At 41.1% G+C, this 12,955-nt stretch overlaps 1 protein-coding gene across 3 annotated transcripts; it reads left to right on the forward strand.

Moving 5' to 3' along the window:
- Positions 1 to 368: 368 nt before the first annotated feature.
- borcs7 (BLOC-1 related complex subunit 7) lies at positions 369 to 12,743 on the forward strand. 3 transcript variants are annotated; one of them, XR_010977077.1, is made up of 6 exons: positions 369 to 539; positions 3,340 to 3,402; positions 5,208 to 5,251; positions 6,298 to 6,318; positions 8,561 to 8,750; positions 11,404 to 12,743. XR_010977077.1 is itself a non-coding variant. In XM_068053072.1 (6 exons), the coding sequence occupies exons 1-5, from the start codon at positions 408 to 410 to the stop codon at positions 10,339 to 10,341; spliced, it is 342 nt and encodes a 113-aa protein (XP_067909173.1). In that variant the 5' UTR covers positions 369 to 407; the 3' UTR covers positions 10,342 to 10,361; positions 11,404 to 12,743. The 3 variants fall into 3 exon arrangements, 2 of the variants coding, with proteins under 2 accessions (XP_067909173.1, XP_067909174.1); XM_068053072.1 differs by lacking the exon at positions 8,561 to 8,750 and adding an exon at positions 10,260 to 10,361; XM_068053073.1 differs by lacking the exon at positions 8,561 to 8,750.
- Positions 12,744 to 12,955: the final 212 nt, after the last annotated feature.

Here is a 12,955-nt window from a genome sequence, read left to right on the forward strand (position 1 = left end):
CATATGAACTAGAATGAATTAGAGGGAGATCCTTTGTTCTAAATATTCTAGCTGATGCTATAATTGCATTGAACACATTTTTACAGATTGGGAGACACTGTATTATCAGATTGCTTTGTGTTCCTTTTCAATAAAACTCAAAACATTTCTAAAAGCCTCATATAGGACTTGACAAAGGGAAGGAAATGTTTTTTATGCAAGATTTTTGAAACTGTGAATTTAAAAAAAAAATTGTTATGCAAGGTTTGAAAACCGGGAAATTTAATTGCTTGCTCACAAGATTTTAAATTGCTCAGTTTAAATGTGTCTGCAGCAGGAGCGGGCGAAGAGACTGCTCCTGCTGTGGGGGTATTTTGAAAACGCGGACCGTATACCGGCCCCTCTCGGCCCCCGTCCGTCCGGGAAAGATGGCGGTCGCCGACCCGCAAGCCCGTTACGGGCAGTCGGTGAAGGGTTTATTGTCGGAAAAAGTCTCCACTTGCACCACGGACGTGATCGCCCTGACCAAGCAGATACTGAAGGGTTCCCGCAGCTCCGAGGTACGGTCCCCGGGGGGGGGGGGAAGCAATATTGAAAAAAAAACTTCCGACAGAAAATCCTCCCTGGGAGTCCTTCCCCTTAAAGGGCCAAGTGTCCCTGAGCCAAGGTGAACCCTCAGCCACGATATTGGGGCTCTGACTCTTTCTCCCCCCCCCCCCCCCCCAACACCACCCCGACCCAAATGTTAGAGGCTCAAATCCCCCTCCTGGGGTTTCTGCGCCTGACACCAAAGGTCCTGAGTTCAATACGCAAGCCAAGGCATTTGGGCAGATTATTTAGGCTTTTGAAGAAATGTTGAGCAGGTTGGGCCGATACCCTCTGGAGTTTAGAAGAATGAGAGGTGATCTTATTGCAACATCTAAGATCCTGAGGGGACTTGATAGAGTGGATTACTGGGAAGATATTTCCTATTGTGGGGGAGATTAGAACTAGGGCACCCAGTTTAAGAATAAGAGATCTTCCTTGTGAGATGGAGATGAAGAAATTTTTTTTTATTCTCAAAGGTTTGTTAGTCTGTGGAATTCTTTCCCCCAGAAAGCAGTGGAGGCTGGGTCATTGAATTTATTCAGGTCTGAGTATGATAGATTTCTGATCGATAAGGGAGTCAAGGGTTATGGGGGACAGACAGGAAAGTGGAGTTGAGACCACAACCAGATCAGGCATGATCTTATCGATTGGCAGAGCAGGCTTAAAGGACTGAATGGCCTACTCCTGCTCCTAAATCCTATGTTCCTATTATCCAGGCTGGCACTTCAGTGCAGTACTGAGGGAGTGCCTTCCCAAAGTGCTTTACTACCAATGAAGTACTTGTGAAGTGTAGCCCCTGTCGGAATGTAGGCTAACATGTCAACCAGTTTCTGCACAGCAAGGTCCCACCGACAGCAATGAGACAAATGACTAGATAATCCCATGTATTAGTGCTGTTGATTGAGGGATAGATAGTGACCAGGATACCAGAGGAATATTCCCCTTGCTGTTTCTTGAATAGTGTCCTGGAATCTTTCACACCTATTGGAGAGGGCAGAGCAGAAGTGATCTAAGTTTCACATTTAGACAATGGCAACTTATATTTATATAGCGCCTGTAGCATAATAAAACAATTCAAGCCGCTTCACAGGAGTGTTCAAAGCAAAATTAGACGCTGAGCTACATAAGGTGATATGAGGCCAAAAGCTTGATCAAAGAGTTAGTTTTTTAAGGAGTTTCTTAAAGGATGAAAGAGAGGTGGAGAGGTTTAGGGAGGGAACTCCAGAGTGTCATTTGAAAGATGGCACCTCTGACTGTGCAGCACTCCCTCGGTGTTGAATGTTTACCTCACATCAAAGTAATCCATTGTGCGCAAAGTGTTTGTGTTGTTCATGAAGGGTGTGATGATGTGCTGCATAAATACTAGTATTTCTTTCAGTGATGGGATGAGACTTGCTGCTCCAATCCACAGCGTATTCTAAAGCAAATTTATATATTGAATCAAAAAAAAAAGCCTGGAAATGTGTTTCTCTAGGTTCTGACAGGGTTATTTAGGAATAGGTATTGAATACAAAACGATATGTTTCCAATCAAAAGGAGGACGTTTTCTCTGAATTTCTGAAAGCTGGTTTTGGTTTGAAGATGTTCAGCATTGTCACTGGTAAAGTGAACTGGTGGGGAAGTGATATTTTGGACTGTGTCAATCTAAACTCTGAAAGTATCCAGCAGAGCAGTTACAGATGTTCTCTTGGATTGTAGCTGGAGTTAGCATTTGCAGCTGTTTTAACACTTGGATTGGTGTCACTGGTCATGGTAATGGTGGGAACAATTTGAGGTGATGAATTAAGACCACTGCACACAAACCGTTTTGGCACAGTGTTAGAGTGTATTGATTTGATCTTTTTTCAATGGATTATTTATATCATGCCCTTTGTTTTGCATTTTCATAGGTACAATATGTTCTCTTTGGGAAGTTGCTGTCCTTTGTGCCCTCATCTTGACCGTGTGGGTCAAGGTAGAGAACTCTCTGTGCAGGAACTGCTCTTGGTGTTTCAAGGCTGTTGTGTCTAGAATAGATAATCTGTCTGAAGAATGGGCTATCCTGGGATTACTTTAAGACTGTAGTTGTTGAACAATATAAGTATTCTTCATTTTTGCCCATGGTTTTCTGTTTGCTGACCTCATCCATTTGTTGAATGCTAAGTGCCTCTTTGACTCAATGGGTTAGCACTCTCGTCTCTGAATCAGTGGGTTGTGGCCTCAAACTCCACTCCTGAACGTGAGTACATAATAATGATGCTTCAGTGCAGTACTGAGGTAGTGCTACACAGTCTGAGGTACTTTCTTTCTGATGAGATGCTAAACTAAGGCCCCGTATGCTCTCTTGGGTGGATGTAAAAAGCCCTTTGCACTATTCAGAGAAAAATGAAGCATCTTGGCCAATTGTTATCCTTCAGCCACCACTAAAACAGATTATCTAGTGATTTATCTCGTTCTTCCTTGTGGGATCTTGCTGTGGGCAACTTGGCTGACATGTTTGCCTTCATAATGGCAGTGACTGCACTTTATCTGTTTCACAGGCGCTGAAATGATGTCATAAAGATGTGAAAAGTAGTCTTTAAATGCAACTTGTTTTTAGTCCCTCTCTGGCATGACATGCAGCTCCACTGGAATTCCCTACTTTCAAATCAACACGGTTAAAGTCACCAGATGCCAAAAGCTGCTGTAATGGAAATAATCCCATCTGGAAATGTGTTTGTGTTTGCTGTTACAAAATTTCCCCAGTGTACAGTATGTTAGGGAGTAAATTTTGATTTTGTTTTCCCGTTTCAGCTCCTTGGTCAGGCAGCTAGAAACATGGTGATGCAGGAGGACTCCGTACTGCACTCTGAGGATGTGAGTAATTCATCTCTGATAGCATACGTACCAAAGCACTCCTCCTTGAAATGCCCCTGTGATAATCTTGACTATTGTTGCTGTTTATCTCGCAGCCAGTTCCCACAGCACAGTATCTGCCTATGTTGCTGTCAGAAACCACAGCGAAAATATATTTTGAAAAGTAGGTGTCAGCTGTGGCTCAGTTGGTAGCACTGTCTCGCCTCTGAGTCAAAAGATCATGGATTCAAGTTTTGTTCCAGAGCCTTGAAGACGCAATTGAGGCTGACACTCTCAGTGCAGTACTGAGGGAGTGAGGCACTGTTGGAGGTGTCATCTGTTGGGTGAGATGTTAAACCGAGGCCCCGTCTGACCCTCTTGAGTGGGCATAAACAAAAATGAATTTCGAAGAACAGCAGGGGCATTCGACCCAGTGTTCTGGCCAATATTTATCTCTTAACTGTTACTAAAACAGATTATCTGAACATTAGCACATTGCTGTTTGTGGGAGCTTGCTGTGCACAAACTGGCTGCCACGTTTCCTACATTACAACACTTCAGAAAATACTTCATTGGCTGCATAGCGGTTTACAGGTCCTGAGGTTGCAAAAGGGGCTGTATAAACGCAAATCTTTCTTCCACAATTTCCAAGCTGCAATAGAAAAAAAAAATCCACTTTGTTCTGAGATGCATTTTAATGAGCATGTGGTTTATTTTAAATTTTACACTCCACCAATCTTTCGAACTCTTCACATTTTTATTTATTTAGAGATACAGCACTGAAACAGGCCCTTCGGCCCACCGAGTCTGTGCCGACCAACAACCACCCGTTTATACTAATCATACATTAATCCCATATTCCCTACCACGTCCCCACCATTCTCCTACCACCTCCCTACATTAGGGGCAATTTACAATGGCCAGTTTCCCTATCAACCTGCAAGTCTTTGGCTGTGGGAGGAAACCGGAGCACCCGTCGGAAACTCACGCGGTCACAGGGAGAACTTGCAAACTCCGCACAGGCAGTACCCAGAAATGAACCCGGGTTGCTGGAGCTGTGAGGCTGCGGTGCTAACCACTGTGCCACCCATGTGTGTGCAAATCTTGACACTCCCTGGGACACTGTATATGGACAGTCACTCAGGGATTGTGACTGACCTTTCTAAGGACTTTTTCAGCTATCAATACGTACATATGAATTAGGATTAGGAGTAGGCCACTCAGCTCCTCAAGCCTGCTTTGCCATTCAACAAGGTCTGATTGTACCGATGTCTCATAACAGTGTGCTGGAAGCATACAACGGGCAAGCCCTAAAAAAAAATTCTGATGAGTCGATGGTTTCCATTATTTGAGGGCTAGAGGATGGGCAGGTGACTTGCCACTATCACCTACAGTCTGACAGCTCTCCTGTCGTTTCTTACACCCCCCCCTCCCCTTTGCCATCCCAACAACTGACTGTGCCGGGCAACATGGTGGCGATCTAATGTTGTCACCAATCTGGTTTTCAAGTGGATGGTTTTTGGAAATGTTTAAACAGCGGGCACAACAAAACCACTTGACTCAGTATCCTCTGTAATCAATGACCAAAGTTACTAAAGTTTACAGTGAATTCTCATGAAGAGCTAATGATCAGATAATGTGTTTTAGTGATGCTTGAGGAATAAATATTGGCCAGGACACCAGGGAGAACTCCCCTGCTCTTCGATGAAACAGTGCAGTCATCGTAGGTTCTGTGTCCTTTGTTAGTCTCATTTCATTAATCTTGCTGGTCACCTCATTTCTTCACAATATTAATGGATTCATCATTTTTCCCTTTTTTTGGACAGAGCCTACGTAAGATGTCAATTATAACAACACATTTGCAGTACCAGTAAGTATCATTCCTTTCGCTTCTTGCTTTTCCTGTCTTTTCCCTATCTAATATTTTAAGAATTTCATTTATCGCTCAGTGTCAGGAATTGCCATTCTGAGCTCCTTCTGCCAGAACTGTTCAGAGTAATGTTGCCAGTCCGTTGTGAGGTTGCAGTGAGGGCTTGACTCAGGAAGGAAGGAAAAGTGGAGAAAACGAACAAGAAAATGAGGGAAATTTAGTTTTACAAGAAAGGAATGTAAACATATTCAAGGTAACTAGGATTAGGGAAGAGGAAATGATTTAATCCTGATGATATTTGGAAACTCTACATATATTATTAACTTATACGATATGTGATGTTCCAGTTCTGCATATCTTCATACAGGCTGTGCAAATATTAGCTAACATACTTTTAACACATGCATATCAAATTTTTTCATCCACTATTTTATGCTGTTTAAAACAAACCAGTTGCTCTGCTAAAATAGAGGACAAAGGGAAGTAACTAGGGCAGACCTTTTTACATTGATCTTTTAATTTGGACTCTGTGAGCCTGGCGTGGGATCCAGCATTATGTTGTTCAATTTGTTTTCATACACAGGCAGCAGATGTGTATCCTACAGTAAACCCTGTCTACCAATCTGCTGCAAATCTGCAGAAATTGAATTTAACAGCACAAAGGCTGGTCCCTGCAACACAAATTAAATGTCCAATGTAAAAGTAGCTCTTTCTTATATAAGGGAAAATGGTTCACTTTAAATTCAATTATGTTCTTTTGAATTCTCCAAAAAATGCTGCTTTTGGTAAATTAGAAATAAAAACAAAGTGCTGGAAATATGCAGCTGGTCTGGCAGCATCTGTGGAGAGAGAAGCAGAGTTAATGTTTCAGGTCTGTGACCTTTCAACAGAACTCTGAATATTTCCAGCACTTTCTGTTATTTCAGATTTCCAGCATCTGCAATATTTTGCTTTTATTATACTATTTTTTGTAAATTGTCTTTGATCTGTTTTATGTGATAAAATTAAGTTTCTTTAAGTAACCCTAAGCTTTTCCTCTTTTACAGACAGGAAGCTATACAGAAAAAGTGAGTATTTGCTGTGCTGTCATTTGTATATGCCTAAACTTAATTCTAATTAAAATATGGTCCTTTGTGCTTATTTTGAACCTGAAGAATGTCTTGATCCGAGTGTTGCACCAAGTTTGGGTCATTTGGATGATGGTTTCAGAAGCAATGGCAGAGACAGGTGATGTTATGGAGTAGGAGTGGGTGGTCTTGATGGAGAAAATAAGGGGTTGTAAGCTCAGTTCAGGGTCAATTAGGACGTCATGGTTGCGAACAGTCTGGTTCTGCCTTGAACTGTGGCCAGGATGCTGACACAAAATGTTGGAAATACACAGGTCAGTCAGCATCAGAAAGGAGAGAGTAATGACTGCCCACCTGTAATGTTAACCCAGTTTTGTTCTCTTTCCAAATGTTCTTTTTGTTCTTAATTTCCAGACCACATTATAAAGGAGCAGCACACTTTAATGCTGGTCTCACCTAAGCTTTAATAAATTAAAATTATCACAACCCATCTTCCGTCATTTAATATAGAAAGAGCTTAAGTTGTACATATGAACATACGAATTAGGAGCAGGAGTAGGCTACTCAGTCCCTTGAGCCTGCTCCGCCATTCAATAAGTTCATGGCTGAACTGATTACTCCACATTCCCATCTACCTCCTGATAACCTTTCACCTCCTTGCTTATCAATAATCCATCAACCTTTGCCATAAAAATATTTAAAGACTCTGCTTCCACTGCCTTTTGAGGAAGAGAATTCCAAAGACTCGCAACCCTCTGAGAGAAGAAATTTCTCCTCATCTCGGTCTTAAATGGGCCACCCCTTATTTTTAAACAGTGACCCCTAGTTCTAGATTCTCCCACAAGGGGAAACATCCTTTCCACATCCACCCTGTCAAGACCCCTCAGAATCTTATATGTTTCAATCAAGTCACCTCTTACTTGTGCTTTATCCTTTCTTCCACACCCTGAAGTGCTTCACAGCCAGTGAGTGTAAGCAAATATGGCAGCAGTATCACACAGACAGCAATGGGTTGAATAACCTGTTAATTTGTCTTTCGGTGATGTTGTTTGAGGGAGGAAACTTTGGCCAGGCACTGGGAGAACTCCCTGCTCTTCTTTGGATAGCCCTGTGGGATCTTTTACAGGGCCTCAGCTTAGCTTCTTATCTGAAAAAGACGCCTCTAACAGTGCAGCACCCTCTCAGTACTGAACTGAAGTGTCAGCCGAGATTACATGAAGTCTAGGAGTGGGACTTGGAACCACAACCCATTGACATAGAGTCGGGTGTGCTGCCACTCAGATAAGCTGGTTCTTGATCCTTTTTTAAAGAACAGCTTTATAATTCATCACTACTTTAATGACAAGTGTCATTCAAAAATATAAGTGTTGACATTTGTCTTCTGGTGTTCATAAAACCTCCAATCCCTTTTCAATGTCCTCCGCTTACTTTTCCATATTCCTTCCTGCTTGGTGCTGGTGGTCTTTTCTCTTCCCTGTAAAGCACTTTGAGATGCTTCACAGTACGTGAGGAGCATTGTAGAAGTATTGTTGAGTTTGCTGTAATGCTGCATTGAATACAAACTGTATAGCCTAATGCTTTATTACATCCATGCTGCATAATCTAACAATCCACAAAATGCACATGAATAACCTAATGTTACACTAAATGCGCGCTAGATTGCTTAATGCTAAAGTAAATGCAAGAAGGATAGACTAATGTTACATAAAACGTATGCCTGAATTAGAGTGTGGTAAATATCGGGAACAGTCAGCACAATTTACAAATTAAATCTCAACCTTCTATTCCAGATTTCTGGCTCAAGTTATTTTCACTTTTTTTTTTCCATGTATCTAAACATCCCTGCAGCTTTGCTTTCTTATTTCCTTGTGCCAGTGCAGATAAGGAAAGAGAACATTCTGATGGCCACTTTGAAAGGATAAAGCTTGTGTTGGCCAACAGATTGAAGTCCACCTCCACCACCATGTGCATGTGTGAAGGAAGTTCTCCCCACAGATGTCTTATTATCTCCCTAATGGTCTAAGTGACCTTCCAAAATCTCTTGATTGAGATATACACTCTCACAGGATGCCAAAAACATGTTTGAACTCCTTACATTCACTCCAGCTATTAGTAGGCACGAAAAGGAAAAGATTCACAAGGACAAATGTGGGTCCATTACTTGCAGCGACAGGAGAATTTATAACAGAGAATAGGGAAATGGCGGAGAAACAAAACAGTTACTTTGTGTCTGTCTTCACAGAGGAAGATACAGAAAATCTCCCAGAAATACGCAGGAACCAAGGGACTTGTGAAAATGAGGAACTGAAAGAAATTAGTATTAATTTTTCAATACAAGCTTTTTATTAACTCGATTGAAAGTTGATAAATCCCCTGGACCAGATGATCCCAGAGTGTTGAAGGAAGTGGTGATAGAGATAGTGGATGCATTGGTGATTATCTTTCAAAATTCTATAGATTCTGGAAACGTTCCTGCAGATTGGAAAGTATCAAACGTAACCCTACTATTTAAGAAAGGAGGGACAGAGAAAATTGGGAACTACAGAACTGTTAGTTTGACGTCAGTAGTAGGGAAAATGTTAGAAGTTATTATAAAGGATGTGATAGCTGGACACTTGGAAAATAATATGATTTGGTAGCATCAACATGGATTTATGAAAGGAAACCATGTTTGACAAACCTGTTGGAGTTTTTTGAGGACGTTACTTGTAGCATAGATAAAAGAGAACTAGTGGATCTGATCTATTTGGATTTTCAGAAGGCTTTTGATAAGGTCCGCACAAGAGGTTCGTAAACAAAATTAGAGCACATGGGGTTGGGGGTAATATACTGGTATGGATCGAAACTTGATTAACAGACAGAAAACAGAGAGCAGGAATAAATGGGTCATTCTCAGGTTGGCAGACTATTACTAGTGGGGTACTGCAAGGATCAGTGCTGGGGCCACAACTGTTCACAATCTATATGTGATTTGGATGTGGGGACCAAATGTAATATTTCCAAATTTGCAACACTAGGTGGGAATCTAAATTGTGAGGAGGATGCAAGGAGGCTTCAAAGGGACTTGGATAGGCTAAGTAAATGGGCAAGAACTTTGCAGATGAAATATAATATGAATAAGTGTGAAGTTATCCACTTTGGTAGGAAAAAAACAGAAAGACAGTATTTCTTAAATGGTGAGACGTTGGCAAGTGTTGATGTCCAAAGGGATTTGGGTGTCCTTGTTCATGAGTCACTAAAAGCTAGCATGCAGGTGCAGCAAGCAATTAAGAAGGCAAATGGTATGTTGGCCTTCATTGCAAGGAGTTTTGAGTACAGGAGTAAAGAAGCCTTGCAATTGTATAGAGCCTTGGTGAGACCGCACCTGGAGTATTGTTTACAGTTTTGGTCTCCTCCTCTAAGGATGGATATACTTGCCATAGAGGGAGTGCAATCTAGTCCCTGGGATGGCAGGATTGTCTTATGAGGAAAGATTGAGGAAACCGGGCCTATGTTCTCTAGAGTTTCGAAGAATGAGAAGTGATCTCATTGAAACTTACAAAATTCTTACAGGCCATGACATAGTGGATGTCTATAGAGTGTTTCCTGTAGCTGGTGAGTCTAGAACCAGGGGATGGGACATAGTATAGGAATAAAGGGGTAGGCCGTTTAAGACTGAGATGAGGAAGAATTTCTGCAGTTAGCGGATGGTGAATGTTTGGAATTCTCTACCCCAGAGGGCTGTGGAAACTCAATCATTGAGCATGTTCAAAACAGAAACTGATAGATATCTGGATACTAATGACATCAAGGGATATGGGGTTAGTGCAGTAAAGTAGCGTTGAGGTAGATGATCAGCCATGATCTAATTGAATGGCGAATCAGGCTCAACGGGCTGAATGGCCTACTCCTCCTTCGCTTGAAAAATCACAGTTTAACAACAACAACTTTAATTTGTATAGGATCTATATGCAGTACAACATCCCAAGGTGCTACAAACAAAATTTGACACCAAGCCTCACAAGGAGTTGTTGGGACAGATGACCAAAAGCTTGATCAAAGATGTAAGTTTTAAGGAGGGTCTTAAAGGAGGAGAGAGAGATGGAGAGGTTTAGGGAGGCAATTCCAGAGTTTGGGGCCTTGGCAGCTGAAGGCACAGCCGCCAATGGTCTCAAAGTTAAAATAGAGGATGTGCAAGAGGCCAAATTGGAAGAGTGCAGAATCTCGTAGGGTTGGAGGAGGTTTCAGGGATAGGACGGGTGAGCCCATGGAGGGATAATCCAAAATGGAATGAGATGAAGCTGTGTCTTCTGAGACGATTGATCAAGGAGAATCTAGAAGTGCTTTACGTAAGTATCACAAAGTCCAGTTCTGCAGAATACTGCTACAGAGTACTTAACTCTGGGGAATTTGGTGAGTGAGGGAATTCAGCACAGTGAGGGAAGAGGGGAAATATGTTTGCAGGGCTAGGGGGATAGAGCAGGAGAATGGGACTGATTTGGATTTCTCTACAGTGAGCCAGCATGGACCCGATGGGCCAAATGGCCTCCTGTGCTGTTATGACTCTGACTCTATTACTATTCCTGTGTTCCATGAACAGCATTAAGACTCTGTGCTCCTAAATACAAACTCTATTTAGCCAAGGTGTTTATTGCCATTGAGTTACAACTTTTATTACTTGAGATGTCAGATCATCCTTACAGATGGGACAGAGTGTGGAAGAGCTGACAACTCAGTTATGGTAACTAAAGTGAGTTAAAGGCTGTAATAAGTTTTCTTTCCTGCCATTCTTGTTAAGTGTGGTTCATTGTAATTAAATTAACACAGTTGAATGAATGAGAATAAATATAAAGCATTATCTATTGTTCCACGCATCTAAAAGATAGAGCATTCAAACATTAAACAAGTGTATCTCTTAAGATGTAAATATTTCTCAGCCTGCACAACTTATTTCATGTATTATCCTGAATGATGTAAAATAAAATCATAAAGGAGGGAGGGAGGCTGGTGTTATTTGTAAAACTGTTAACAAATGGTTAGTATAAAACCAAATTACCAGATCAAATAAATCATTCTCTTTCCTCCCTTAATTAAATATTTCAACAGTGTTGAACTTTCGACAAACCTTCAGGACCAGCTGAAGCATCTCTTAAAATGAAACAGATGATGGCATGATGATGAATTCCAGGAGATGAAGCTCTTTGGTGGAATTTGGGAGAAGGGAGAAGGAGAATGTTGTCTGTCCTATGATCCAGCAAGAAGAATGGACTTAAGCAAACCTTTAATTCCATCCAGCTTTCATGTGCAACATTCAGAACCTCCCCAAGTGCTGCTTAGACCCTATGCTGATGACGAACGCATAGCAGCTTCTGCTCTTGGGAAATACACAGTGTGCTTATTGGCTATTGACAAGGTGGCTTTGTGTATATGCAAATTGTTAACATACAGCAATTTTGACCATGGTCCTTTACATTGCTATGATACCATGAATGGGGGTGTTGTAGGGGATTCTTAAAACAGGTCTGGCAATGTTGCCAGTACAATACAGCTTTTAGTAGTCATTATGTATGAAGTACTGATACAAGTTTCTAGGTTTTCTGTAATACCTGAATGCATTATTATAGCTAGAGAATTGACATGTTCCAGGACAACAGTCCAAACCATTAACAATGCTATATCTAATATTTGCTGTTTCCTACAAAGCTGATGCTGGTAACGTCAGTGCATTGGTCTACCACTGGTCCAACTTCTATTGGTCCATCTGGCAATCTTAAAATGTAGTCTGGAATAATGATAGCATTGGTTTGTAGTTAATTGGATATTTTGTAAGACCTATCGATACTTCCTTGGTTATGCATCAATGCTATACTGCCATCACACTTGGTCAAAATCACCTTGAGGGAAGTATATTAAGAAGCCATTTGGGATGTGTTTATTTTCAAAGGAAAAGCTAAAATGTTACATGTAATATTTAATTGAACAAATGCTAATGTTAACATTGTAAAACAGGCTTTTAAAGCCCCACAGATTAATAGTGTAAAACTCATTTGCTAACTTAACGTTTGTCCCTTCAATGGAAGTGGTGTTTACATTTTATTGCATCTTCCAGTGTGTGAGTGATTCCAACTCTTTGAGATTTATGGGCAGCTTCTCTTTGTGGTGCCTTAGTGTGTGTTCTTCCATTCTCCAATGTTAATTTTAGCCCTTGCTGCCCATATATATGTGCAACTGTGCTTTATCCTGCATACCAGTTTCAGGCTTGTCCAGCAGTGAGTACATGTAAGAAGCAGCAAGTTAACATGGGGGCTTAATGTTGTACTGTAGCAGAACCTTCTGTATAATATGTGCATTTGTGCATTGTGGTGTTAAAATATATATCAGGTCTTTTATTTGTTACAAAAGTTTAATAATTGAAGTTGAATTATTAAAGCAAGTGGAGAAGTGGATACTTTTTCATCTCTTTCTGCTCCTGAATTTCATCTTACTATGCTAACTGATAGCAGTTAATCAAGATCTTTGTTTCTCAACTTTGTGATGATAAATTCCCCACTGCTTGTACCGGGGGCGATGGTGTTAAGGCAGTTTACCCACTCTATCTGGACAGTAAAGCCAAAAAGCGTATTTGAAAACCAATCAGGAAATTTTCACTTAGCAATTG

This window comes from Heterodontus francisci, chromosome 20 (genome assembly GCF_036365525.1).
Source record: "Heterodontus francisci isolate sHetFra1 chromosome 20, sHetFra1.hap1, whole genome shotgun sequence".
Taxonomy (NCBI): domain Eukaryota; kingdom Metazoa; phylum Chordata; class Chondrichthyes; order Heterodontiformes; family Heterodontidae; genus Heterodontus; species Heterodontus francisci.

What these genes read in the sequence shown, in the direction of transcription:
- borcs7 (XM_068053072.1), top strand. Translation starts at nt 408, where the DNA reads ATGGCGGTCGCCGACCCGCAAGCCCGTTACGGGCAGTCGGTGAAGGGT. An exon ending in CCGTACTGCACTCTGAGGAT is followed by an intron (nt 3,403 to 5,207) that starts GTGAGTAATTCA and finishes TTTTTTGGACAG; the next exon opens with AGCCTACGTAAGATGTCAAT. An exon ending in ACAACACATTTGCAGTACCA is followed by an intron (nt 5,252 to 6,297) that starts GTAAGTATCATT and finishes CCTCTTTTACAG; the next exon opens with ACAGGAAGCTATACAGAAAA.